Source organism: Oncorhynchus masou, chromosome 7 (assembly GCF_036934945.1).
Source record: "Oncorhynchus masou masou isolate Uvic2021 chromosome 7, UVic_Omas_1.1, whole genome shotgun sequence".
NCBI lineage: Eukaryota > Metazoa > Chordata > Actinopteri > Salmoniformes > Salmonidae > Oncorhynchus > Oncorhynchus masou.
In genome coordinates this window covers 8710413-8738343 of record NC_088218.1, presented here as the reverse complement: position 1 = coordinate 8738343, position 27931 = coordinate 8710413, and the positions used below count along the sequence as shown (strand labels likewise).

At 42.8% G+C, this 27931-nt stretch overlaps 5 protein-coding genes across 6 annotated transcripts; 2 read left to right on the top strand and 3 right to left on the bottom strand.

Moving 5' to 3' along the window:
* Nucleotides 1-84: 84 nt before the first annotated feature.
* LOC135543174 (MOB-like protein phocein) lies at nt 85-5538 on the bottom strand. The gene is made up of 8 exons (XM_064970262.1): nt 5432-5538; nt 4273-4335; nt 3836-3936; nt 3675-3717; nt 3251-3337; nt 2744-2823; nt 2422-2533; nt 85-424 (listed from the first exon to the last, which is right to left on the bottom strand). Exons 1-8 carry the CDS (start codon nt 5489-5491, stop codon nt 293-295), a joined length of 678 nt encoding a protein of 225 aa, XP_064826334.1. The 5' UTR covers nt 5492-5538; the 3' UTR covers nt 85-292.
* On the top strand, nt 4780-10796 carry LOC135543172 (gamma-crystallin M2-like). 2 transcript variants are annotated; one of them, XM_064970260.1, is made up of 3 exons: nt 4780-4935; nt 8400-8642; nt 10199-10796. In XM_064970260.1, exons 1-3 carry the CDS (start codon nt 4906-4908, stop codon nt 10472-10474), a joined length of 549 nt encoding a protein of 182 aa, XP_064826332.1. In that variant the 5' UTR covers nt 4780-4905; the 3' UTR covers nt 10475-10796. The 2 variants fall into 2 exon arrangements, with proteins under 2 accessions (XP_064826332.1, XP_064826331.1); XM_064970259.1 differs by having other exon boundaries at nt 8400-8657.
* A 2897-nt stretch (nt 10797-13693) lies between these two features.
* On the top strand, nt 13694-14630 carry LOC135543173 (gamma-crystallin M2-like). Its single transcript, XM_064970261.1, has 3 exons — nt 13694-13708; nt 13888-14130; nt 14352-14630. The coding sequence occupies exons 1-3, from the start codon at nt 13694-13696 to the stop codon at nt 14628-14630; spliced, it is 537 nt and encodes a 178-aa protein (XP_064826333.1).
* Nucleotides 14631-16731: 2101 nt separating this feature from the next.
* On the bottom strand, nt 16732-17899 carry LOC135542993 (gamma-crystallin B-like). The gene is made up of 3 exons (XM_064970109.1): nt 17834-17899; nt 17362-17604; nt 16732-17056 (listed from the first exon to the last, which is right to left on the bottom strand). The coding sequence occupies exons 1-3, from the start codon at nt 17840-17842 to the stop codon at nt 16787-16789; spliced, it is 522 nt and encodes a 173-aa protein (XP_064826181.1). The 5' UTR covers nt 17843-17899; the 3' UTR covers nt 16732-16786.
* An 8412-nt stretch (nt 17900-26311) lies between these two features.
* Nucleotides 26312-27122, bottom strand: LOC135543171 (gamma-crystallin M3-like). The gene is made up of 3 exons (XM_064970258.1): nt 27108-27122; nt 26749-26988; nt 26312-26593 (listed from the first exon to the last, which is right to left on the bottom strand). The coding sequence occupies exons 1-3, from the start codon at nt 27120-27122 to the stop codon at nt 26312-26314; spliced, it is 537 nt and encodes a 178-aa protein (XP_064826330.1).
* Between the last annotated feature and the right edge of the window lie 809 nt (nt 27123-27931).

The window sequence follows — 27931 nt, the reverse complement described above, 5'->3', positions numbered from 1 at the left end:
GTTTACGACAGGCTGTTTTGGTGGCAAAGCGGGGTTTGACCCGGTACTAGATGGGTGTACCTAATTAACTGGCCACAGTGTATATTGGTTAGTCATTTAACCACAACTGTCTTGTTCTCTGAAACATACAAGCTAAATTAGGATGTTCATACAATATTGAAAATATTCTACTTAAAAACTGGTGATTTTAGTGTACTTTAGTGTATTGTGTGGTTGTGGGTGGGAGTGTGAGACAGCCATGTGTTTGAAATAGTTTGGCAGGGTGTAGCAGATCCTCTTCAGATCCCAGTCCTCAGGCGTCGCTCTCGCCCTCTGCTTCGTTAGGGTTAGTCTCATCCTCCATGATGGGTACGATCAGGTTGTCCTTGGACATCAGGTTGTACTTCATCACGAAGCGCGTGAACCGATGGCACAGGGTCTCGTTCTGGAGAGGGCAAGAGCATTCACTTGAGTTTTCCTATATAAAATCACAACGTTTCTAAACCCAAAGCTAGTTGAAAGCTGAAGTCACTGGTAACCAATACACCAGAGTCAAATTATATTAAGTACAATGTAACAAGTATCATCACAATCACAGCTGAATCTATGTGAAACCTGTTGGGGTAAGAGTTAGGACGGGATTCAATCTGATCAGGGCTTGGGTTGTGCACTACTTAAGTATGTAACATCGACATATTCAGCGTTAACCGTGAAGGTGATCTCCGCAGCCGCTGGAATGTTCAACAACGCGGGATCAGATTGAATCCCAGCCTCAGGGTTTGGGTTAGTGCTCTACAGTATGTACTGCCTTAGGGCTAGGGTTAGTGCTCTACAGTATGTACAGCCTCAGGGTTTGGGTTAGTGCTTTACAGTATGTACAGCCTCAGGGTTTGGGTTAGTGCTCTACAGTATGTACTGCCTTAGGGCTTGGGTTACCAATACAGCCTCAGGGTTTGGGTTAGTGCTCCAGTAGTACAGCCTTAGGGCTAATTATATTAGGGTTTGGGTTAGTGCTCTACAGTATGTAACTAGGGTTTGGGTTAAGCCTCAGGGTTTGGGTTAGTGCTCACAGTATGTACAGCCTCAGGGTTTGGGTTAGTGCAGTATGTAATCTAGGGTTTGGGTTAGTGCTTTACAGTATGTACAGCCTCAGGGTAGGGTTAGTGCTTTACAGTATGTACAGCCTTAGGGTTTGGGTTAGTTCTACAGTATGTACAGCCTTAGGGCTTGGGTTAGTGCTCTACAGTATGTACAGCCTCAGGGTTTGGGTTAGTGCTTACAGTATGTACAGCCTCAGGGTTTGGGTTAGTGCTCTACAGTATGTACAGCCTCAGGGTTTGGGTTAGTGCTCTACAGTATGTACAGCCTCAGGGTTTGGGTTAGTGCTTTACAGTATGAAGGTAGGGTTAGTGCTCTACAGTATGTACAGCCTTAGGGCTAGGGTTTGGGTTAGTGCTTTACAGTATGTAGCCTTAGGGCAAACAGTACAGCCTCAGGGTTTGGGTTAGTGCTCTACAGTATGTACTGCCTTAGGGCTAGGGTTAGTGCTTTACAGTATGTACAGCCTAGGGTTTGGGTTAGTGCTTTACAGTATGTACAGCCTCAGGGTTTGGGTTAGTGCTCTACAGTATGTACTGCCTTAGGGCTAGGGTTAGTGCTCTACAGTATGTACAGCCTCAGGGTTTGGGTTAGTGCTCTACAGTATGTACAGCCTTAGGGTTTGGGTTAGTGCTTACAGTATGTACAGCCTCAGGGTTTGGGTTAGTGCTCTACAGTATGTACAGCCTTAGGGCTAGGGTTTGGGTTAGTGCTTTACAGTATGTACAGCCTTAGGGCTAGGGTTAGTGCTCTACAGTATGTACAGCCTCAGGGTTTGGGTTAGTGCTCTACAGTATGTACAGCCTTAGGGCTAGGGTTAGTGCTCTACAGTATGTACAGCCTTAGGGTTTTGGGTTAGTGCTTTACAGTATGTACAGCCTTAGGGTTTGGGTTAGTGCTCTACAGTATGTACAGCCTTAGGGCTAGGGTTAGTGCTCTACAGTATGTACAGCCTTAGGGCTAGGGTTAGTGCTCTACAGTATGTACAGCCTTAGGGCTAGGGTTAGTGCTCTACAGTATGTACAGCCTTAGGGCTAGGGTTTGGGTTAGTGCTCTACAGTATGTACAGCCAGGGCCTACAGTATGTACAGCCTTAGGGCTAGGGTTAGTGCTCTACAGTATGTACAGCCTCAGGGTTTGGGTTAGTGCTTTACAGTATGTACAGCCTTAGGGCTAGGGTCTAGGGTTAGTGCTCTACAGTATGTACAGCCTTAGGGCTAGGGTTAGTGCTCTACAGTATGTACAGCCTTAGGGCTAGGGTTTGGGTTAGTGCTCTACAGTATGTACATGTGTAATTACAATTCACTATTCACAGGAATAAAGACAGTCATAGAAAATGCTTACCTCATACTTGTCAAAGATCTGACGATGGTGGAAGTAAGCGTGGGAGAATATCCTGTAGATCCGCCGGCAAACTGAACCCAGTTTCCCTACTGAGGACTCTTTAATGCTCACTCTACCATAGAACAGAGACCAAATCAGGTCACAATCTATAGACAGCAACTTTATTACAACGCTTACAGCAAATGTAGGTAGCTGCATATATCAGTACAATGCGAATGATCATTTGGATAAAATGGTGTTCAATAAAAAAACTATTGATTTCTGTGTGAAGGGTGCTGGGGGTTAATGAGAAAGACACAGGAACACGGTAAACAGTCGTTACCTGCTAGGGAAGTACTTGTTACTGTTGAGGAGGCAGGCGGCTCCGTCCAGAGTGTGTCTGGTGTAGTCGATGGCTGGACACTGTGCAGGAGACAGCAAACACAACAGGCTTGAGTACCGGCCATGATACAATAATGACTATAATGGTGTTATTAGTTCTGGCATTGGTGAATGTTCGGTGCCAGAGAACAACTATCTTGTAGTCCTGTGTGGGTGTGGCTCAGTTGGTAGAGCATGGTGCTTGCAACGCCAAGCGTCATGGGTTCGATTCCCACTGGGGCCCCCAAGTTACAAGTTTGTCTATAAGTCGTATGTAGAGGATACAGTCCAACGAAATGCTTACTTCAAAACAGAAAATGTATGCAAGCATGACTAAGTCACTAAGACTAAGTGGCTTTGGATAAAAGTCTAACTGGTTTATATTAGTATTCTATTCTTATACCAGGGAAAGGTAGAAACTGGATGAGGGATCCGCCTCTACAAATGCTGTGGGCAGAGAGGACCTTACCTCTTTGGGAGTCTTGTGTGCAGCACAGAGGAAGATCCACTGCTCTGTTGCCGTCATCTGGGTGCATGTGTCTGGGTGGCATTCTCCCTGTGAACAGCCAGAGTACATGTTAGTAACAGACTTACTGGACATTACCACTCCAACAAACACAGTGTGAGAAGAATGGATGTTCAACATGATCTTCCTGAAGAGCTATGTCACAGGCCTGGACAACTCCAGTCCTCCAGGGCCTGATTGGTGTCACCCCTTTTCTCCTTCCCTAGCGAACACAGCTGATTAATCAAATGGCATTCTAAACTGAAGATCACGATTAGGTGATTATTAGAGTCAGGTGTGTTAGCTGGGACTGGGGCAAAACTGTGACACCAATCAGGACCCGAGGACTGGAGTTGCCCAGGCCTGCTGATCCATCGTAAGAGCATACCTGTAGTTTCACAGCAAGTCCGTTCAGCTCCAAACAGAACTGCCTAAAAACAGAGGACACGAGACAAGACCAAATGTTAAAAGGAGAATGTGTTTTCAGCACCAGTACACATTTTGGATGTCCACATGACTTTCTTCTAAGTGGTAAACGGCAGCCACTACCTGAGGTGTTCGTACTTCCAGACCCCCTCATCCTGACCCTCTGGGGGCTCCAGGATCTTGTCCATGTTGGAGCAGTCTGTACGGATGTTCTGTTGGATGTACTGAGAAGAACCACAAACAGACTTTAGAGGCAGAACAGAACTGTATTAAATACATCACCTGACTAAGCCATTGTACCTCAGCAACTCAAATGGCAGATTAGCAGTCTGATTGTTGTCTACATTTGAAAGATTACAGTTTCTCTGATATTTTGTCTATATGCAACTGCTCATCCATACTGGAGAATGTTACAGAGAACTGCCCACACAGATCAGCCCTAGCTACGTAGCTAGTAGAATGCCTGATTAGACTTCTTCAATTAACCACGGTGTCGTCATATGCAAATGACTCAAACAGTAAGATATTTCAAACATTAAAACAGAGACATTGACTCCCACCTGCTGCACAGCCAGTGTGCTGTCCATCTCCTCGAATGACTCATCGGGCCAGTTGTAGAAGTCCTGTGGGCATACACAAGAAACTCAGCAGGGCAAACTAACTGCACTGATTCAGCTGACAAAAAGACCTCGCCAGCTAGCTTCTCTCTGTCTGGTAAATGAATAGGTAGCTACGAGCCCAATATTGGACTAAAGGAGCCTAACATTACCCCTTATAGCCCAAGGACCTTACATGTTCTGTTTGAAGGGTGAATTTGCTCTGGAAGCCAAATACTCCATCTCAACATGAATCCATTCTCAATTGTGGTACAGTTCTAGAACCATAAATGCCTCTATGTTCATGTCACATCCAAATTATTTCACAAATGCAAAATACAGCTTACTGTACACCAGTGAAGGCTGTTGGGAGGAGCTATAGGAGGAAGGGCTCATTGTAATGGCATTCCAATGAGGTCCTCATGTAGCTCCTCCCACCAGCCTCTACTGGTTTAACCTGTTAACACAGGTTGCAGTGGACAGTGTTTTTCAGTGACAACATGTTTGTGGCCTGTCTTCAGTTTACACACAGTTGTTCTGAGACGCAGAGATAGCTAATTAGCACAGGTACCTTAACAAGCGTTGTAAAATGGAAATATGCTCATGTGGTACCCTAACTTTTTAAAGGTGTGTATCAATTTAACATGTTGTTTTTACATTATTTCTCGCCGATATGAAAGGTCGTTATGTTTCCAAAATCGTACTGCAAACTATCCGTGTTAATGTTCAGACCGAGTGTCGCGGCTCTTACCAAAACTCCCACATTCATCCAGTGATTTTGTGTAATCTAATGACACAGAGTCATGATTAAGGGCGAGGTAGTTAGCTACTAGATAGCTACCTGTAGATTTATTTTCAGATAACTTCAGACAATTGACAATACAAACAGGCATCGTTTGATAGCTGTGACCAACCCATATCTTATAGCTCCTGACTTTGACAGGCTAGCCAGCTGGCTGTATGTAGCCTCGCTAACTAGCAACATTAGCTAGTTAAGTAAGCTAACGTTTGCAGCTGACAAACAGGCCGTCTAGGAAAGGATACAAAATGTGCCCAAGTAAAAAAATGCAAGACATGAGCATTGAACACACTCAAATTAAACCATGTTGCTAAAATCTGGTACCTTTTCTTTAGTCCCTGGTCGATTCCTCCTCATAACAGCTGCACCCTCCGCCATGACCATCTCGACTGGAATCCGGATGTTGCCAAAGCTGGAGGAAGTGTCAGCTCGCTGTGCAAGTAGCCTATCTTCTGACAGTTAAAAAAATAAATACATGCGGATTTGATTGAACTTCAGGGGTGTATTATTCATTCTGTTGGAAAAACGTTTGAGAAAAAGAAACCGTTTAAATCAAACAATATAAAATATAATTGTATTTATCACATGGGCCGAATACAACTGGTGTAGACTTTACCATGGAATGCTTGCTTATGAAGCCTTCCCAACGACACAGAGTTTAAAAATAAAGTAGTACAAGAAGAATAAAATAAAATACACAAGATGGAACTACAGTATATACACAGTATATACACAGGGAGTATCAGTACCAGATCAACATGAAGAGGTACGGGGTATCTGAGGTAGATATGTACACGAATGCAGGGTAAAGTGACTAGACATCAGGATCGATAATAAGAATAAAATAAAGAACAGAGCACCAGCAGCAAATTATGAGTGTAAAAGTGTGTGTTTGTGTTGTGTCGGTCTTTGTGTGTGTGTGTTAGCCTATGTGTGTTAGCGTATGTAGTGTATGTGAATGTGCGTGGGAGTGTCAATGTAGTGTGTGCGTGTATATATAGTTTATCGTTTACTCTTGGAAACAAACAGAACAAACGGAACGAAACGGGGAGGGACCTACTTGAATTTCTCCAATAGAAACTCTCGTTTTCGTTGCAAAACGTTTTCCGTTTGAAGTGAACGGTTTCCGTTGCAAAACGTTTTGCAACAGACCAAACGTTTTGCAACCGAATATGACGAATTCATAAATCATAAATTCTCCCTTATACACATACCAGGTTATACCAGCAATGGTGTTTGTGTGTATAAGTGAGGACATCAATGTATAATTGATTTAATTCCAGCTCTCAGATCCACACGGGTGGGAGAACTGGGTGTATTCATTATTTGGATAATTTGGATCAGTGAAAATAGAACATAAGAATAATATTTGTTTAGTTGTGGAAAGCTATTAAATTGTTCTCAACATAAATATTTTGAGGGAAAAGAGGGGGTACTTTTGACTTCAATGTATTTATATGTAAGAAAACAAATAGTAGTTTTCTCTGTTTATTGTCTCCTTTCATTTGATTGATTAATACTGTTGAGTATTTTTAAATTCACAGGCCACACTGCTGACCACCAGTCCTGTGACAGTATCTGATGCAGTAGAGGCTATATTATTATCATTATGTGTTGTTCCATAACAGATACTCCTATCCCCCATAGTATATTGTTCCCCTGTCAGACACTCTTCCCCCAATAATACCATAAGCCCTATAAGCCTTTTTGTGGCTGCAGTAGCCTACTGTAGGATCAGGCATTTCCACAGGATACCCTGTTTGTAAATATTCACTGATTCTACATTAGCTTACTCTCAATGACAATGTTCCATGTTCTATAGTCCATTCTATCCTCACAATGCATTATATGTTATGATCAAGCCGTTTATACTCTGTTATAATACTGTTCTACCCTAAAACAATAACGTCATGGTTGGACGGAATCTGAGAGTGTCTGCTCCTTCCTATGTTCCATATTCTACTCCATATAGAGAAGCTTCTCTAACAGGCCTCCATGTTATTTCTAGAATGAGTGTGTACCTGCAGATTGTTCTATACCGTAGTGTTGTGATGGTCCTATACCGTAGTGTTGTGATGGTTCTATACCGTAGTGTTGTGATGGTCCTATACCGTAGTGTTGTGATGGTCCTATACCGTAGTGTTGTGATGGTCCTATACCGTAGTGTTGTGATGGTCCTATACCGTAGTAGTGTTGTGATGGTCCTATATCGTAGTGTTGTGATGGTCCTATACCGTAGTGTTGTGATGGTCCTATACCGTAGTGTTGTGATGGTCCTATACCGTAGTGTTGTGATGGTTCTATACCGTAGTGTTGTGATGGTCCTATACCGTAGTGTTGTGATGGTAGTGTTGTGATGGTCCTATACCGTAGTGTTGTGATGGTCCTATACGGTAGTGTTGTGATGGTCCTATACCGTAGTGTTGTGATGGTTCTATACCGTAGTGTTGTGATGGTTCTATACTGTAGTGTTGTGATGACTTTAAGAGAATGAATGAGGGCCTGCAGATACTGTAGCACTGTGATGATGCATTCCAAACAGTAAACGTGTCCCTTTATTGTGGATTACTGGATAATAAAATGTATTTTGGTAGACGTACAGTATCAAGAGGGCCGTGGTCCACGGCACGTGGGTCAATAATGTGCAGGGCTAGGACATCTGCATTGATGAATCAGGGGTTTTATCTGTATGGACAGGATCAAGGCCTTGGCAGCATCTCAATGCCACCAAATCCCTGCTCATTAAAATAACAAAACCTCTGATCCGGCAACCTTTGATTGAGTTTTATAAAAGAGGCTCGTGGCCCTCTGTCCTGGATATTACATTGAGGAAGAGTGCTCTAACAACAGCCCAGACATGAGTAAGGTAAGGCAGACCAGTTTTTCTCTAGCTCGTTGGCACTACTGTATACAGCTCTCTGGGTCTGTGCTTGTTTTTGTGGACTTTAAAGCTGATTTGGAAAGAAACTGGTTGATTGATCAACACAGTAATGTCATAGTGCTGCCATGAAAAATAAACCAGAGGTAAGTTTTATAGTGTTTGGTAATGAAAATGATCATTGATCTCTGTTTTACTGGTAGACAAGCTGTAGAAAACCAACAGTGTAGTAGCCTATAACAGGAGACAAACTTACTTGTACCTAATTGTTGGTCCAGAGAAGGCAGTATATTTCGCCATTATAGAATATGTGTTTTTATATTAGGAAGTGTACTTTTATTTGAAATGCAGTAAAATGAAAGAAAAAAACCTGATGTTAACATTTCCCTCCGACCTTCGACCCTGGCTGTGTAGATCACTTTCTACGAGGATAAAAACTTCCAGGGTCGCTCCTATGAGTGCGACACGGACTGCCCCGATGTGCACCCCCATTTCAGCCGCTGCAACTCCATCAAGGTAGATAGCGGCTGCTGGGTGCTGTACGAGAGGCCCAACTACGCAGGCTACCAGTATGTACTGACCAGGGGAGAGTTCCCAGAGTATCAGCGCTGGATGGGCTACAGCGACACCGTTCGCTCCTGCCGTACCTTTTCTTATGTGAGTAGCCGGGAGGTGAGAGAAGATGGCTTTTGATGTGTGGTTTCTTTCATGGCTCAATCTGTATTGTAGTAATGCATTGTGGGGATTTATCAGTGTATACTTGTTCACTCAACTGGTGGTTTTAGGACAGGTTGCCTTAATACAGACGAAGCCTAGTCCTGGACTAAAAAGCACTTTCAGTGGAGATTTTCCATTGATTTTTGTCCACGACTTGGCCTCATCTGAGTCCGGGAATCCGGCCCATAGTTTCATAAGCACAACACATGAGTCTGTGAATGGTTGGGAGTCTGTGAATGGTTGGGAGTCTGTGAATGGTTGGGAGTCTGTGAATGGTTGGGAGTCTGTGAATGGTTGGGAGTCTGTGAATGGTTGGGAGTCTGTGAATGGTTGGGAGTCTGTGAATGGTTGGGAGTCTGTGAATGGTTGGGAGTCTGTGAATGGTTGGGAGTCTGTGAATGGTTGGGAGTCTGTGAATGGTTGGGAGTCTGTGAATGGTTGGGAGTCTGTGAATGGTTGGGAGTCTGTGAATGGTTGGGAGTCTGTGAATGGTTGGGAGTCTGTGAATGGTTGGGAGTCTGTGAATGGTTGGGAGTCTGTGAATGGTTGGGAGTCTGTGAATGGTTGGGAGTCTGTGAATGGTTGGGAGTCTGTGAATGGTTGGGAGTCTGTGAATGGTTGGGAGATAACCAGACCACGTAAAGGTCTGAAGGTACATGTCAAATAAAGCAAAGTGACTCTAAACTGTACGACCTCCCGAGGAGGAGAGTGATGGATTGTTGGATGGAAGTCCATAATCTTGGGTTCCTTCAAGAGACATTTCTGAGACATTCTGGACATGTCCTAAACTGTTGGGAGTTTGTGACTGTCTAGTGTTAATGACTGGCCCATGTTAGACCACTGACAAGGTCTGAAGGTACACAAATTTAAAATTGTGATATCTCACTTCTGACACCAAATGTGGTGTTTGGCTACTTTAGCATTTTGACTTCCCTGTGTTAACCTAAGGCCCGCTGAAACATGTACTGGTTTCCTGTGTTAACCTAAGGCCCACTGAAACATGTCACTGGTTTCCTGTGTTAACCTAAGGCCCACTGAAACATGTCACTGGTTTCCTGTGTTAACCTAAGGCCCGCTGAAACATGTACTGGTTTCCTGTGTTAACCTAAGGCCCGCTGAAACATGTCACTGGTTTCCTGTGTTAACCTAAGGCCCACTGAAACATGTCACTGGTTTCCTGTGTTAACCTAAGGCCCACTGAAACATGTCACTGGTTTCCTGTGTTAACCTAAGGCCCACTGAAACATGTCACTGGTTTCCTGTGTTAACCTAAGGCCCGCTGAAACATGTCACTGGTTTCCTGTGTTAACCTAAGGCCCACTGAAACATGTCACTGGTTTCCTGTGTTAACCTAAGGCCCACTGAAACATGTCACTGGTTTCCTGTGTTAACCTAAGGCCCACTGAAACATCACTGGTTTCCTGTGATTCCCCATGCCCCCCAAGGGACCTGTGTTTTGCCAGTGTTACCTCTCCTGTACCTCTCTGTCCGAGCAGGCCAGCGGCAGTCCCTACCGCATGAGAATCTACGAGAGGCCAGACTTCCAGGGACAGATGATGGAGTTCGGCGAGGACTGTGACTCCGTCCAGGACCGTTTCCGTAGCCGTGACATCTACTCCGCCAACGTCATGGATGGCTACTGGACCCTCTACGAGCATCCCAACTACAGGGGGCGCCAGTACTTTATGAGGCCTGGCGAGTACAGGAAGTTCAGCGAATGGGGAGCCACCTGTGCCACCACCGGCTCCTTCCGTAGGATCACCGACTTTTAGGCCCAACGTCCTCTGCACTCTGACCAGTCAATAAAACAATTGTTTAAATAAGCTTGCTGTTGATATTTCCATTTCACTGTTTCTGATTAAGTGATTGATATTAATTGATGACGGCAGGGTAGCCTAGTGGTTAGAGCGTAACCGGAAGGTTGCAAGTTCAAACCCCCGAGCTGACAAGGTACAAATCTGTCGTTCTGCCCCTGAACAGGCAGTTAACCCACTGTTCCTAGGCCGTCATTGAAAATAAGAATTTGTTCTTAACTGACTTGCCTGGTTAAATAAAGGTAAAATAAAAAATAAAAATAAATAAAAATGTATGAAATTTGGGGTCTGTGTTTGTGCCTTTAGCTTAAATGGAGGACAAACCTCAATATATTGAGCAAGCGGTACATGTTGTACATGTGGGTCTAAATTGAATGGAACATACTGCAAACAGGTCTAGATAAGAGGATGTAAATATATAGTTGAAATGTTGCACATTTAACATTAAAGTGTTGAATCATATGACATGAATGACATTAAGCAGACCGTGTCCAGGATCAAGTTTCACTCACTCTACATGCTTCTTTGACACAGAGTCACTGGGACACAAAGGGCCACACTGTTGAAACTTACCTCCACGTTGGCAAAGTTCCCAACCAGAAAAAGGTCCCAAAACAGAGATCCTGAAGATCTTTTCATACCTGCTAGTGAAAGCTTCCACCTTATGCAATATAACAGAAATCCTATTGGTTACTAGGCCCTGTCAGTCAAAGTATAGAGAAGCATATATTAATGTCAGTAACGTAGTAATAATATTCCAGGGACTTCAGGCTGTACAGACAGACCTACATTATCACTGTGGCTTTTTGTCAATAACAAAACACTTTTATTAGTCATGTTTAAGGACCACCTTAAAGTGCTATTCAAACTAGCTTAAAGTGCTGTCAGAAGTTAAAATATTGTAATTATGGTGTGAATCACATTGTTACTAATAAGATTGTTCTATAATAAATCTAATGTTTTCTATGTCTGGTTAGATCAGTTATGTTACTGAACAAAAATATAAACGCAACATGCAACAATTTTACTGAGTTACAGTTCATGTAAGGAAATTAGTAAATTTAAATAAAATTAGGCCCACCCATTAGGACCAGTAGCCATCTTATGGATTTCACATGACTGGCAGCAGGGGTTCAGCCACTTGGAGCCAGGCATAGGCAGCCAGGCCCACCCACTTGGGAGCCAGGACTTGGCAGCCAGGCCCAATCAGGACCAGCCAATCAGAATACGTTTTTCCACACAAAAGTCCTTTATTACAGACAGAAATACTCCTCAGCATCTGTGGCATTGTGTTGTGTGACAAAACTGCACATTTTAAAGTGTCATTTTATTGTCCCCAGCATAAGGTGTACCTGTATAATGATCATGCTGTTTAATCAGCTTCTTGATGTCACACCTGTCAGGTGAATGGATTTTCTTGGCAAATGAGAAATGCTCACTAACAGAGATGTAAACAAATTGGTGCACACAATTTGAGAGAAATAAGGTTTTGTGCATAAGAAACATTTCTGGGATGTTTTATTTCAGCTCATGAAACACGGGACCAACACTTTTACATGAAGCGTTTATATGTTTGTTCAGTATATATGCATTTCTGAGTAGAAAAAGATTGTACAAGCAAAACCTGTAACAATATCTGTTTGACATGACCAATCCTGATCACTCCTGGGTTGGCAGGTAGCCTAGTGGTTAGAGCATTGGGCCAGTAACTGAAAGGTTGCTGGATCAAATCCCTGAGCTGACAAGTTAAAGATCAGTTGTTCTTCCCCTGAACAAGGCAGTTAACCCACTGTTCCTAAGCTGTCATTGTAAATATGAATTTGTTCTTAGCTGACTTGGCTAGTTCAATAAAGAAGGGTCTCCTGTATGCCTTTTTTCACACAATTAATACATTGGTTAAATAAAATAATACATGATTTATTATTCATTTATAGGGGACAATGCACATGAATCAACATCAATATTACAATAAGGCAACATCCATGTAAATGTGCCGGGGTTAGCCAAAAGGTAATGTGCACCCGTCGTCCCAGGACAGCCAAGGACAATTACACAGTCACAATACACATACTCACGAAAACAATACAACATACCAATAATATATCATTCCAACAACAACAACAACACTATCATCAACTGTCGTCTTACATATGAGGAACCACAGATAACTCATGTGTCGAGCTTTGGGTAGATTTGAACCATCAGTTATCCTGATGTTCCTGATGGTTTTTCCTAGATGCTTGGCTACTGCTACTGCTGTTACACAACACTGACATGTTTCTGCCTCTGTGACTGACTGGCATTCGAATCCGGGTCCCCCCGCGCACCACAAAGACTGTATTAGCCCACTGAGCTAACGCCTTTAGTTCGGGGAGCTAACGCAAGTCTTCAGGTCTCCGACAAGGTTACTCATCACGTAACCGTTCACTGACCATTCGGTATAACATTGACGTTTATTTTCAAATCCGGATCAGTATGAAAATGAACTATTTCCTCTCAAAGTGAATTACCACAGTTTTTTTCTTGCTAATGACACCATGGCAATATTGTTGTCCATTATGTATGTAAACATGATATGATATGTATATGATTACATACATGCATATTCATATAGGCAGATATTTTGTTCGCCCACAAAACACAGACCTTTAATTAAGTATAGAACAGAACAATGAATGTATGGGGCCAAACAACAGTTCATCACATCATTTACAGTAACGTCAGCGTTTTCAGAGTGCATGCCTACATCTAGAAATAAGAAACATATTCTGTGGATCATTCTCACTGATTCAATCCCAGAAAGGCATTTTATAAGCTGTTACATTTGCATAATTGTGCATAAAAGGACACAATTGAAATTGACGGTGTTTGTGAATTACAATGATATGCTAAATGTCTGGTTGAGTTGTTTTGCTGATGCTAAGCCCAGCCACGCACCGGATCTCCAGTATACAGTAGTGTTTTCTGACAATAGTGATGAACGTGTGAAAGCTGGCCACCAACAATAACTCGCCACACAATAAGCCATGGCTACACATAAACACATTTGTGTGCTAACTCCAGATCACGATTTGAATGACAATACTTTATGCTGCGCAATCACACAGCTGCTTTTTATAAAAGGACAGAGGCACAGAAAGAGTGACCATTGACTGTCTATCTGCCCCTCACGCAACCATGACAATGGGAAAGGTAAGTCAGGCACCCACCTGCATTCATACGACTAGTTTTATAGTATAACTGGGAAAAAACATCAAACATTTCGTTTTGTCCACCATATAATGACCACAACATTGAAAAAAATACATCAGTTCAGTAGATGTAAGATAAAAAAATGTTATGCTTTAAAATGTTTACACTCCCCTTTGCAGATCATCTTCTATGAGGACAGGAATTTCCAGGGTCGGCACCATGAGTGCATGAGCGACTGTGCCGACCTGCACTCCTACTTCAACCGCTGCAACTCCATCAAGGTGGAGAGTGGCATGTTCATGGTCTACGAGAGGCCCAACTACACTGGCCACCAGTACTTCCTGAGGAGGGGAGAGTACAATGACAACCAGCGCATGATTGGCATCAACGACTGTATCAGGTCCTGCCGCATGATCCCCATGGTAAACCCAGTGTAGATGGCTCAAACACAGGGCTACGCTCATCACTAGACCCCATCTCACATTGCAATATGTATATAGAAGAGCACCAATGAAAACTTCTTGATGTTCCTCAAGGCTCCGTTTTGGCCCCACCTATTTTGCTGTATTGTCTTGTTAATAATGGACCTCTAATTTGTAGTAATGTAAAAACCCAATATGACCTCTATTTCATCGTCCTGTAGCACCGCGGCTCCTACAGGATGAGGCTGTACGATCGCCCTGACATGAGTGGCCAGATGCAGGAGCTGAACGACGACTGCCCCAATGTCCAGGACCGCTTCCGCATGTCCGACATCAACTCCTGCAACGTGATGGACGGCCATTGGCTCATGTACGACCAGCCCAACTACAAGGGCAGACAGTACTACCTGAAGCCTGGCGAGTATCGCAGACCCAGCGACTGGGGTGGCCTGAGCCCCAGGATCGGATCCCTCAGACGGATCTCTGACTCCAACAACTAAAAGTTCTATGTTCCCCCATGTCTGTTCTCAATAAAGCTGCATGTTCAACCAAACAGTGTGTGTCTCCAAACAGTATGTGTCTCCAAACAGTGTGTCTCCAAACAGTGTGTCTCCAAACAGTATGTGTCTCCAAACAGTGTGTCTCCAAACAATGTGTCTCCAAACAGTGTGTGTCTCCAAACAGTATGTGTCTCCAAACAGTATGTGTCTCCAAACAGTGTGTGTCTCCAAACAGTATGTGTCTCCAAACAGTATGTGTCTCCAAACAGTATGTGTCTCCAAACAGTATGTGTCTCCAAACAGTGTGTCTCCAAACAGTGAACACTTGTGCAGGTGCTTCTAGAACAATCCACAGAACACAGAGGGATTTGTATTCAATATTTAGTGTTACAGTATCATGCACTTTAACGGCATTATATAACAATAAATGTACGCATATGCATGGTAGAGTACGCTGGTGGGAGGAACTATAGGAGGACGGGCTACGCTGGTGGGAGGAACTATAGGAGGACGGGCTACGCTGGTGGGAGGAACTATAGGAGGACGGGCTACGCTGGTGGGAGGAACTATAGGGGAGAACTATAGGGGACGGGCTACGCTGGTGGGGGAACTATAGGAGGACGGGCTACGCTGGTGGGAGGAACTATGGTGGGAGGATGGGCTACGAACTGCTACGCTGGTGGGAGGAACTATAGGGACGGGACGCTGGTGGGGCTACGCTGGTGGGAGGAACTATAGGAGGACGGGCTACGCTGGTGGGAGGAACTATAGGAGGACGGGCTACGCTGGTGGGAGGGGCTACGCTGGTGGGAGGAACTATAGGAGGACGGGCTACGCTGGTGGGAGGAACTATAGGAGGACGGGCTACGCTGGTGGGAGGAACTATAGGAGGACGGGCTACGCTGGTGGGAGGAACTATAGGAGGACGGGCTACGCTGGTGGGAGGAACTATAGGCTACGCTGGTGGGAGGAACGCTACGTGGGGGAGGAACTATAGGAGGACGGCTACGCTGGTGGGAGGAACTATAGGAGGACGGGCTACGCTGGTGGGAGGAACTATAGGAGGACGGGCTACGCTGGTGGGAGGAACTATAGGAGGACGGGCTACGCTGGTGGGAGGAACTATAGGAGGACGGGCTACGCTGGTGGGAGGAACTATAGGAGGACGGACTACGCTGGTGGGAGGAACTATAGGAGGACGGGCTACGCTGGTGGGAGGAACTATAGGAGGACGGGCTACGCTGGTGGGAGGAACTATAGGAGGACGGGCTCATCATAATGGCTGGAATGGAACCAATGGAACAGCTTGAAACGCACTGTTTTCATGTGTTTGATACCGTTCCAATGATTCCATTCAAGCCATTACAACATGGAAGACGGTTCAAAAATCCAATGTTATCAGATGCACCTTTTCCTGTTACAATGTTGCAATCAATTCATTTCCCTTTCTGTAACTCAAGTTCTTCAATCAACAGTGCTGACTGAGTTGCCCAGACATTTCCCTATTGTATCATGAATGAAAATGTTACCAGATTCTGCTGAGTACAGATGTAGGATCTTAATTTGAGCCAGTTTGCTACAGCAGGAAAATAATCCTGCAGCAACAGGAAATGTGAATTATGTGGATTATAATTAATGGGATTGGGGTTGATACATTTTTCTTAAGGGATAACCATGTCTGAAATGTCAAGGTGGTAATGACAAACTTCAGAAGCCTTTTTTAATTCATTGCAGGAAAGTTCACCAGAAACAGGGTGATCAAATTAGGATCCTACATCTGTAACACATTACACAAATGTGTTCAAAGCAAAATATGTAAGGTATTCATTTCATATAATTCTCAAATTGTCATGAACAGCCTGTTCATGACAATAACCAATAAATACAAATATTTGATGTGAGATATTTCGGGTACACACATGGTCTATTCTAGGTCGATTCACTCCACAGTTTCACTCAGTAAACCACGGTAACATGGGAGTTAATTCATGGTAAAACCTTTTAAAAGTTCAACCAACCTAACAGATAAGTTTGCATATTCATTCTTTCTCCGTGATTTAAAATACAAAAGGCAGGAAAAAAGGCTCTGTGTGGATGGATTTATTTCAACATGATTTCCCATTGGTCATTGATTCAAGAGTCATACAGTCAGCTTCTTACAACGCAATACGTCTGATGGAACCCACTCTGGCGCTCATGCTTCCCCACTCGTTGTATCTCCTGTACTCTCCCGGTGTCAGCAGGTACTGGCGCCCCCTGTAGTCGGGGTGCTCATACAAAAGCCAGGAGCCCTCCATCACATTGCAAGAGTAGATGTCATTGTAATGGAAGCGCTCGTAGAGGTTGGGGCAGTCGTCCGTCAACTCCGTCATCTGTCCTCCGAACTCTGAGCGCTCGAAGATTCTCATACGGTGAGATCCCTGGTGCTGTGGATACAGAGAGGAATGTTATTGGGATGATACTCGTGTAGCCATCTCAGAAAAATATGTGGTAGACTACGTCCAACCTCAGAGTCAGTGGAGGCTGGTGGAGGGAGAAATGGGAAGGATAATAAGCCTGTCCTCCCCATTTCTTTCTCCACCAGCCTCCACTGATCAGAATCCAGCAGTTAATTTCCTGTAGTTTTGGGATCAAACTACAAAAGGTCCAGAAGTCCCTGTAATACTTTAGAATCCCTCCAATACTTCAGAGTTAACGGGATCTTTGACCTCTTCCTTAATCCGTCTCTTACCTGTGGGATCATGCGGCAGGACCTGACGCAGTCATTGAAGCCCATCCAACGCTGGTAGTCGGAGAACTCGCCTTCCTTCAGGAAGTATTGATAGCCCATGTAGCTGGGCCTCTCGTACACCATCCAGTTGCCGCTCTCCACCTTGATGGAGTTGCAGCGGCGGAAGTGGGCATGTAGGTCAGAGCATTCTCCACCGCACTCATAAGAGTGACCCTGGAAGTTTCTGTCTTCGTAGAAAATGATCTAAAAAAAACAGATCAATTGAGGTGTTTTATTGTGTAAAACCAGATCTCTTCCCCAGCAGTAAGCCCCAAGATTTAGAATTATTTTGTAATATTGTACAGACTAAAATTCCTGATCAGAGGCACACATTACCTTTAATGAATCTCATCCCCTTTTATTGATTTCGGTAGAATAATCTATGGAGGAATGCAGAGGCACAACATATGCATAGCATAAAAAGCAGCCTTACCTTTCCCATTGTGATGGTTAACTTTGGTCTCACTGGGCTGGGAGGTGCGTCCTCTCTTTATAATCCATGGATCAACGGCAGTATTGTCATGTAAATAGTTGGACTTGTAACACGTCAGCGGTTTTTCCGCCAGAATGCTGTGAACACGGCAATGTATTTTTGTCTTAGGTGATCAACAAAGTAAGCATTGTAACTTTTCAACAAAGGCTTATTTAGGATGATTGTAATTTTAAAATGTCTTGTAGATGAGTGATCATCTCTTGACGATTACAACTATGTTGTTTTAGACTAGAATGTGATTTGATGTGAAGAAATTAAACTGGTGTAGAAATGGCAGACCAATCTGAGTAATACAAGTGTCCAGTTTTGTGTACCAACCCAGGATAAAACATTATAGTAGTGATAATAATGTTTTCCTGTATGTACCCCATCATATTTTATAGAAAACAAAGTACACAGTACATTTGGAGGGGGAGTTCTTTATTTAAAAAATTGAAACATCTCCATGTCACCAATCTTCCTCTTGGCTCTCTGAAGGGAAAACTTGATGGCATGGATTTAACATAAAAACACTGTAAAACATATAATTGAATAATTAATCCAATGTCAAGTCATTACATTTGTTTATATATTCAATGTGCCTTGAGATACTTACTCAGTTCCTCTACATTGTGACGTTTTGATAAAACCAAGAAAACGTAATACTCTAATTTAATGCTATAATTCATGGCTGTTCAATTCTGGTCCTGGAGGGCCAAAACACTTCTGGGTTTCATCCTCTACTTCTAATCGGGGACTGATTTAGACCTGGGACACCAGGTGAGTGCAAAATAACTCTGTTTCTGTAATCATCTTTTGTAATGAATCACCTGGTAATGCCCATACTACTGTCATGACGTTGGCCTGGGGGTAGGTTTATGACAGTCATAAATACCTCTTCCCCCCTTTCTCCTCTCTCTACCCTACTGATGTTACATTTGCAAAACCCTTGGTTAACATAGAGATTCTGGGAAAATCAGGAGGTGGGGGGAAATTAACTATATTCTGGTAATCCGACCAATTGAACCTATGCGGTGGTACTTAATGAATATGATGTCAGTTCGGTTGTCATCTGGGACATTCTCATCAATGATAAGATGACATAAACTCTACAGTGGAAAGTCTACACATCAGAGTTATCGGATTCACATGGAATTGTTGTTCAATATAAATGTTTGAATATGAAATTATTTGTGATGGGATGAAATGTGATTTTACCTTCTACAATGTGAGATTTGGGTTTTCATAAGGTAGGGCTCTGCTCAATCAGTGGCCCGCCCCTGTGAAGGGACATGGGCTATAAAACTTTTCAAACACGCCCTCCTCTCCCTTCCTATATAAAGCCTTGACGACAATGTAACCTCCTGTTCAGAGGATGTGAGGACGACGGTCCAATGTCAGAATGGTTCAGATAATAACTACAGAACGAAGCCAACATCAGCGTGAGCTTTGGTTGCGAATGGTATGAACTTTGAACTCTTATTCACTACAGAAGTGATACCTCCTAGCCGTTCAGTTAGCAACAGCAGCTGCAAATGCAGGTTAGGAAGGAACAGACAGAGTATCCCGTCTACCACAGAACGACGTTACTACAACGTATCCAATTTACCAGCAGAGACATTATTCAAAGGAGAAAGGACTCGGTTGGGCAACACGGCCTTCCATCTACCACCAACCTACCGAAGCGCAGTTCAGAGTAAATATTTATTGCATTTTCCTTTTCCAAATGGGCGGTAACCTAGCATGCATAGGATACTGTATTTACGATAGCACAGCTTCGCCCTTTGTTCCTCAGTCTTCCCGCTCTTTCACTCAAACCCAGACCCTTTTCTTTTGTGTAACCAGCTGTCATATCTGTTCTGCCCGCTAGGGACGTTTTCCTTTATGACGTAATTTGCAAATCAAGTTATGATTAATTATGTGTATGTGTAATTCTGTGTGATTAGTTAGGTATTTAGCAAATACATAATTAAACCCAATTTTGTATTGCTGATTCAACTTGTTAGCCAGGGTTTGTGCAGATAACCAAGAATTTACAACTTTCAGATGAGACTGAATTAAGGTGAGGATTAATATTGACTGCTATTGATGTAAAATATTACTAGGTCTTTAAGAGTTTTTTCGGAAGATAACAGCTCTATAAATATTATTTCGTGGTGCCCCGACTCTAGTTAATTAAATTGACATGTTTAGCTCAATCAGGTGATATTAATTACGGAGAAATTATTTTATAGAATAGCATGTCATATCACTTAATCCGGCATAGCCAAAGACACGACACTTCCCACAATTCTGCTTTAAATAGTGTCCCTGCTACGTAAAATGTTAATCTCAGCAAAATGGAGGTATCAAAATAGTTGAAGCATTTGTACATACGTGAGGAATGCCACTGCAAGGCCTGGCTAGGGTAAACAGTAGCTGGTGTTGGCCAAACAGCCCTTGCAGATCTGGGTCAGAGAGGTAAAGTAAACAACAGCCCTTGCAGATCTGGGTCAGAGAGGTAAAGTAAACAACAGCCCTTGCAGATCTGGGTCAGAGAGGAAAAGTAAACAACAGCCCTTGCAGATCTGGGTCAGAGAGGAAAAGTAAACAACAGTCTTTGCAGATCTGGGTCAGAGGTCAAGTAAACATTGACCAAAACATCTGCTCTATCACTGTTTTCCCTGCAGAGATGACAACTTTGTCAGGTAAGATCAAGCTGTATGCAGAGCCAATACTTCTCTAACTATTACAATTGAACTGTTGTCTGTATCCATTATCTATCTAATCTACATGTTGTATTTAGAGTCATTACAAACCCGCTCCCGTGGGGATGTTTGTGTTCATTTAGTGTTGCAGTCGACCTTTTATACGTTGCATATTTACAGTTGATCCACCCTTCATTTCTATGGTTTCAGCCTAATAAACTCTGTCTCTTTTAGCTTTTATTGGCTTCAAATCCTCCTACTGTGAGATGTTCTATAGGCTTAATCCCTCCAAGGTTTTAATACTGGTATGTGTCGAAACAAAGACAATAAAGTGAAGATACTAAACGATGGGGAGATACCAGTCGGTGTCTAAACAAAGACAATAAAGTGAAGCTACTAAACGATGGGGAGATACCAGTCGGTGTCTAAACAAAGACAATAAAGTGAAGCTACTAAACGATGGGGAGATACTAGTACGTGTCGAAACAAAGACAATAAAGTGAAGCTACTAAACGATGGGGAGATACTAGTACGTGTCGAAACAAAGAAAATATAAGTAACAAACAAGTTTATGTGTTTATAAGTCACAAGCAACATTCTTTATAACAAAAGGGTGGATTTGAAGCTTTATTAGGTTCTTTAACCACTTTGTAACCTCATATATAACCTCTTCAGCACCATACCGATCAGTGGATGCTCCTCAGAGGAGGAAGGGGAGGACCATCTTCCTCAGTGAATTTCATAAAAAATATATATTTTTAAACATTTAAAAAGTTATCCTTTTTAGATAAAACTATAATAAATATAATCACGTCACCAAATAAATGATTAAAACACGCTCTGTCGAGGCGCAGCGGTCTAAAGCACTGCAGTGCTTGAGGAGTCACTACAGATCTGGGTTCGTTCCCGAACTGTGTCGCAGCTGGCCATGACCGGGAGACTCATGAGGCAACGCACAATTGGCCCAGCGTCGTCCGGGTTAAGGGAGGGATTGGCCAGCCGGGATGGCCTTGTCCCATTGCGCATGCACGCTGACACGGTTGCACGTTGTACAGTGTTTCCTCCAACATATAACCCGGCTTCCGGGTTAAGCGAGCAGTGTGTCAAGAAGCAGTGGAGCTTGGCAGGGTCGTGTTCGAGAGGATGGCTCTCAACCTTTGCTTCTCCCATGTCCGTACGGGAGTTGCAGCTATGGAGCAAGACTATAACTATCAATTGGATATCACAAAATTGGGGAGAAAAAGGGTTAAAAAATAAAATTATACAAATAAAGTAAATCAACTCAATACACTCTGTAGGGAAGCACCACGGTGTAGCCGGAGGACAGCTAGCTTCTGTCCTCCTCTGAGTACATTGACATCAATACAAAACCTAGGAGTCTCATGGTCCTCACCACCTTCCATAGACTTACACAGTAATTATGACAACTTCCCGGGGGATGTCCTCCAACCTATCAGAGCTCTTGCAGCATGAAATAACATGTTGTCCACCCAATCAAAGGATCAGAGAATGAATCTAGTACTGAAAGCATAAGCTACAGCTAGATAGCACTGTAGTGCTATCTACAGTGCTATCTAGATAGCAAATGCAGCTAGCTAGTTTAGTCTACTCAAACACCCTGCTCAAACAGAGGTATGCTATGTCACTGTAGCTAGTCAAGGCAAGCTTTTGCTTTTAAGTGCTAAACTGCTTACACTGTAACGTTACTGCATGATTGTAGCGGTTTTACCAGCGTGTTACTTCTATTAGCTATGTTGAATATGATGTTACTTTAGCTAATATAGTGACAATGATGTAGGCTGTGTGTAGCGGTTATGATATGGTTTGGCTTGGAAAGTTTTTTTCACCTGGTCACATACAGCTGATGTGTTGTACATTATAGTCGACAAGTGAAGGGAAAAGGTGAGAGGAGGAGAGCGCATAGATGCGAGAAGGAATAGAATGTGGCTGCTATGAAAGCGAACTGTGTTTACGCGTGATCAGGGATGTATAAATTCCACCGATTCTGTTGAAATTCAGGATAAACATGCCTGAATTTGTCCAATAGAAACGCTTGTTTGCAACTGTGGGACTAATGAGTACACCATATATCAGCTAGATGCAGGCGAGAGTGATGGCTTCAAAGTATGTTCGGTGTGAACATTCAAAAGACATTGACTGCCAAAACTCTATTCATTGGTGCTCTTGGCAAGCAAACGTCTGACAATCTTACTGGTGTGTTGGATCAACTGGGAACTCATTTAGTTTTAATTATGACACCAGATAGGTGCAGGAAAATTAGGTATTTTATAGGGAAAGCCATAGTAGTACAGCGCCCCTGGAGCAAGTTAGGGTTAAAAGCCTTACTTGTTGGCTCAGGTACTCAAACCAGCAACCATTTGGTTACCAGCCCAACGCTCTAACCACTAGGATACCAATGACCTCTGTGTAGAAGAGTTTTCAGTGTTATGAGAGGAAGATGATTTGAGTAACTTGAAGTATTGAATATTAAAAATGTAATCTGGATATGATTGGTATGGGCTTGTAAGTATACAGATGGTTTGAAGATACATCAATAATTTCACTCTGCTGCTGGTGATTCCCTGATCCATCTCTACGCAGACGACACCATTCTGTATACATCTGGCCCTTCTTTGGACACTGTTAACTAACCTCCAGGTGAGCTTCAATGCCATACAACTCTTCTTCCGTGGCCTACAACTGCTCTTAAATGCTAGTAAAACTAAATGCATGCTCTTCAACCGATCGTTGCCCACACCAACCCACCCGTCCAGCATCACTACCCTGGATGGTTCTGACTAGAATATGTGGACAACTACAAATACCTAGCTGTCTGGTTAGACTGTAAACTCCCCTTCCAGACTCACATGAATCATCTCCAATACAAGATTAAATCTAGAATCAGTTTCTTATTTCGCAACAAAGCATCCTTCATTCATGCTGTTAAAACATACCCTCGTAAAACTGACTATCCTACCGATCCTTGACTTCGATGTCATTTACAAAATAGCCTCCAACACTACTCAGCAAATTGGATGCAGCCTATCACAGTGCCATTCATTTTGTCACCAAAGCCCCATATACTACCCACCACTGCGACCTGTATGCTCTCGTTGGCTGGCCCTCGCTTCATATCCGTCGCCAAACCCACTGGCTCCAGGTCATCGATAAGTTGTTGCTAGGTAAAGCCCCGCAGCACCCACCTGCAGCACAAGCTCCAGCAGGTATATCTCACTGGTCGCCCCCAAAGCCAATTCCTCTTCGGCCGCCTTTCCTTCCAGTTCTCTGCTGCTAATGACAGGAACAAACTGCAAAAATCCCTGAAGCTGGAGACCATTCTCTAACCATGGCCTGTTTATTGCCACACCCCCTTTATCCTACCTCATTTGCACACACTGTATGTAGACTTTATTGTATTATTGACTGTATGTTTGTTTATTCCATGTGTAACTCTGTGTTGTTTGTGTCGCACTGCTTTGCTTTATCTTGGTCAGGTCACGGTTGTAAATGAGAACTTGTTCTCAACTGGCCTACCTGGTTAAATAATGGTGAAACATTATTTAATTTTTTTTAGAATATGAATATATAAATTATGTGTTGGAGAAAAATACCATTACTGCTGTTTTGGAACCACAAGAAGAATCATCTTTTTGTTATAGATTGCAAGCATATTTTCTTGGGAATAGATTGTAACATTTTGTATTCAAATATTAAATTACATGAAACATTGTATCAATTGAATTTGAGATGGATGTGTCATGACTGGCCTGTTCGGATCAGGTTACCGTAGACCACACTCTTACAAGAGACATCTCTCACACCCACCAGAGGGGGAGAGATCGACAGGTATGGAGTTGGGGGGGGATTTCATGACGTCATGCCCATTGTAAATCTTAAGGCAGCAAACAAAGTCCCTTTGTCCTCTCAATATGGAGGAAGAGAATGTATGATGGGCCTATGGAGAACCTACCTCAGAACAGTAACTGTCACGATCGTCGTATTGAGGAGACCAAAGCGCAGCGTGGTGTGAATGCATGATGTAATGAAAGACGAAAAACCAAAGTACACTAAACCAAACAAGACTGCTAAAAGAAACTCTGTGCTAACATGCAACATCACATAGACAATAACCCACAAAATACCCAAAGCAGATGGCTGCCTAAATATGGTTCCAAATCAGAGACAACTATAAACAGCTGCCTCTAATTGAGAGCCAATCTAGGCAACCATAGACATACAAAACACCTAGATGGTAAACAATCCCATAAACCTACAAAACCCCTAGAGAGTACAAAAACACATACATTACCCATGTCACACCCTGACCTAACCAAAATATATAAAGAAAACAAAGAATACTCAGGTCAGGGTGTGACAGTAACACGCAATAAACAGACTTTGGAACAATATGTATCATCAGCCAAAATGGTAGTAATGACGATAGATGGAATATGAAAATGTATGTCGTTTTTGTTATGCTATTATAAGTTAAATGACGACGTTATAACGAAAACATTGTAACTTGAAGAGTTTTCACAATATGTACCTGATGTTTGCATACTGTACATTGTGTGGAAAATGCCCAGATTAAGTAAAATGTTTTTGTAAAGAGGAAATGTGAAGTTAGTTGTCTAAATTGTATTTGAGTAAAATCCAGACCTTGCCTCGTCACTAGTTACACCCTAAAGGCGGAAAGACCCATTTCTGACCCGAGGGGATAAAACATGTTAAGAATTATCATATCAGACTAGGTGGCCACCAGCTGCAGCCAAGGTCCGATTAGTTGTAACCCCAAAACGCAACACGAGGTTGAAGAAGACAAAGGAACATCTTAATCTATGGATGAGCAGCTGTGTCTAAGAGGGTGAATTCAAGCAGGACCACCTGGTTACCACTCTCCAAGGAATTGTGTGTCTACACTGCTTTCATTCCTACACTGGAGCCCTGAGCTACACAGCTGACCGTACTCAGAAGACCCCCTTTCAGAACAAGGGTGAGGAAACAGACCATGAAGAGAAAGGACACTGACATTGTGTGGACAATCAGAGAGTTACGCCCGGTAACAACAGAAGTGTCACCTTCAGAGGAGAATTCAGAACTCGGACCCCATCGGAGAACTTCGACACATAATTACATTATTATATTTCTGACCCATGAGAGCGGCAGTTCGGGTTACGATTAGGGTTAAACTAAACATAGTTTACAAATGTACCCAAGTGTGCTTTTCTCTCGTACCCTCTCACTTTCTCTCTCTTTTGAAATCCCCATTTTGTGTAACGTGTGATATTGTGTTGGTCCGCTAGGGACCTCTTTCATTGTACTAAGTTCTAAACAATGGCCTAGACTGTGTGTATGTGTATCTTATATTATAATTTTAGCTTGTTAGTAAATAAATAATCAAGTCAATTGGTGTGGTACGGACTTATTTAGTGGGTTTGTGCAGATTCCCGGGTTATGTGACGTTCAGGATGCGACTGTAGAGGAAATTAATTCATTAGCGACGGTTGTAAAATCGATATTCTGACATTCTTTGAGTTAATTTGGGAAATAGAAACCCAATAAAACCAAACTTTCCCATGGTGCCTCAGATTAATGACTTAAATAATTACCTGATTTATTTAATCACGTAATTATAAACAATGAATAATTCGATGAGCTGTAGTCGTCACATTAATCAATACAACGTCACGTCACGACAGATGCTTTTAGACAAGCCTTTATTGTAAACCTAATATTCACATCAAACAGTGAATTAACAAGAATCCATGATACGCCTCATAGACTGCCATCTCATGTTGCCCATGCTTCCCCCCATGTTGCTGAGGTTCCTGTACTCTCCAGGCTTCAGGTACATCTGCCTGCCTCTGTAGTTGGGCTGCTCGTACATGAGCCAGTGGCCGTCCATCACGTTGCAGGACTGGCAGTCGGACATACGGTAACGGTCCATCATGTTCTCACAGTCGTCCATCATCTCGTGCATCTGGCCTCCGAAGTTCTCCCTCTCATAGATCCTCATCCTGAACTGGCCACTGTGCTGTAATGGAAAACCACAACAACCAAAGCCATTAGAAAAATTGCTAAATGTTAACAAATTTTTTATTATAAAATGTTATTCCAATTATAACTATTTTATCCAATCCAAACTACTATCAGTGATAACAGAAACATATTAATTAGTTGTTTATTTACCATGGGGATGTTACGGCAGGACCTAATGCAGTCAGACATGCCCATACGCTGGTAGTCACCATACTCTCCTCTCCTCACAAAGTACTGGTTTCCCTGGAAGTTGGAGCGGTCGTACACCATGAAGCAGCCGCTCTCCACCCTGCAGGAGTTGCACCTGCTCAGGTAGGAGGTCAACTCAGGGCAGTCTGAGCTGGTCTCATAGGAACGGCCCTGGAAGTTCCTGTCCTCGTAGAAGATGATCTGGAGGTTAAAAGAAACAACAATATTGACTCCAAACAGTAATACGACAAGTTCAAAATTCAAGTTCAACTGCAATTTGGAAAGTTTCTTCAGTGGTGAGGGGCTGTAGGTTGGCGTACCTTTCCCATGGTCATGGTGACTCTTGCTTGGGTAGCCTACAGATATATGGTGATACTTGGCCTGAAGATGTATAGCTTATTCTCCGTCCTTGGGTACTTTTATACCTGGCTTAACGTCAAAAGAACCCCCAGCTCCATTGTGAAAAGTCCTGAGTTGGCATAATGGCATAGGGGCCCCTTTACACAATGGTTTCCAGCTAAATCCTTTATTACTCCCCATTGTGTGCATTTGTGAGGTGGGGTCCATTTTTGGATTGTTGCTGTTTGAATGACAGAGAGAAAAAAAAGAAAATTCTCTGGTCCAATTATGATCATTTACCTCAAAGGGCACCCCATCTACTGTATAATATTATTATAATAACATAACATTATGCACATCACAATGAGTGAGTGAAATGAGAGCGCAAACTTCTTGTTATGAGAGGCTGGTAATGTATACTGTACATTGCCTCTCAATTTAACGCACTGACATGTCCTGTCAGAGAAATCACTGAAAACAATATTTGATCTAGATGATCTAGATGTTCAGTGATATTTGATTGATTGACTGGGATTCTGTTTTTCATTTCAAAGTGAAAATAGGCTAAATGAACATATTTCCTGTAAATTATTACACGAGTAATGTACAGGTAGACAACGTTATGGCTGGCTTTTGTTTTCAGAGAATCTCTAGTTCCCTGAAAATCTCTAGTTCCCTGAGAATCTCTAGTTCCCTGAGAATCTCTAGTTCCCTGAGTGAAATGGAAAACCAATTTGCAGTCTTGAACTTTGATTGGAAATCAGTTCAGTTGATACTTTAATTCTGAACAGAAATGTATTTATAA

What these genes read in the sequence shown, in the direction of transcription:
- LOC135543172 (XM_064970259.1), top strand. Translation starts at nt 4,906, where the DNA reads ATGCTCATGTGGTACCCTAACTTTTTAAAG. An exon ending in GGTACCCTAACTTTTTAAAG is followed by an intron (nt 4,936 to 8,399) that starts GTGTGTATCAAT and finishes CTGGCTGTGTAG; the next exon opens with ATCACTTTCTACGAGGATAA. An exon ending in CTTATGTGAGTAGCCGGGAG is followed by an intron (nt 8,658 to 10,198) that starts GTGAGAGAAGAT and finishes CTGTCCGAGCAG; the next exon opens with GCCAGCGGCAGTCCCTACCG.
- LOC135543174 (XM_064970262.1), bottom strand. Translation starts at nt 5,491, where the DNA reads ATGGTCATGGCGGAGGGTGCAGCTGTTATGAGGAGGAATCGACCAGGG. An exon ending in GACCAGGGACTAAAGAAAAG is followed by an intron (nt 4,336 to 5,431) that starts GTACCAGATTTT and finishes GTATGCCCACAG; the next exon opens with GACTTCTACAACTGGCCCGA. An exon ending in TGGAAGTACGAACACCTCAG is followed by an intron (nt 3,718 to 3,835) that starts GTAGTGGCTGCC and finishes CTCTGTTTTTAG; the next exon opens with GCAGTTCTGTTTGGAGCTGA.
- LOC135543173 (XM_064970261.1), top strand. An exon ending in CCTGCCGCATGATCCCCATG is followed by an intron (nt 14,131 to 14,351) that starts GTAAACCCAGTG and finishes ATCGTCCTGTAG; the next exon opens with CACCGCGGCTCCTACAGGAT.
- LOC135542993 (XM_064970109.1), bottom strand. An exon ending in CCTGCCGCATGATCCCACAG is followed by an intron (nt 17,057 to 17,361) that starts GTAAGAGACGGA and finishes CTGTATCCACAG; the next exon opens with CACCAGGGATCTCACCGTAT.
- LOC135543171 (XM_064970258.1), bottom strand. An exon ending in CCTGCCGTAACATCCCCATG is followed by an intron (nt 26,594 to 26,748) that starts GTAAATAAACAA and finishes TTTCCATTACAG; the next exon opens with CACAGTGGCCAGTTCAGGAT.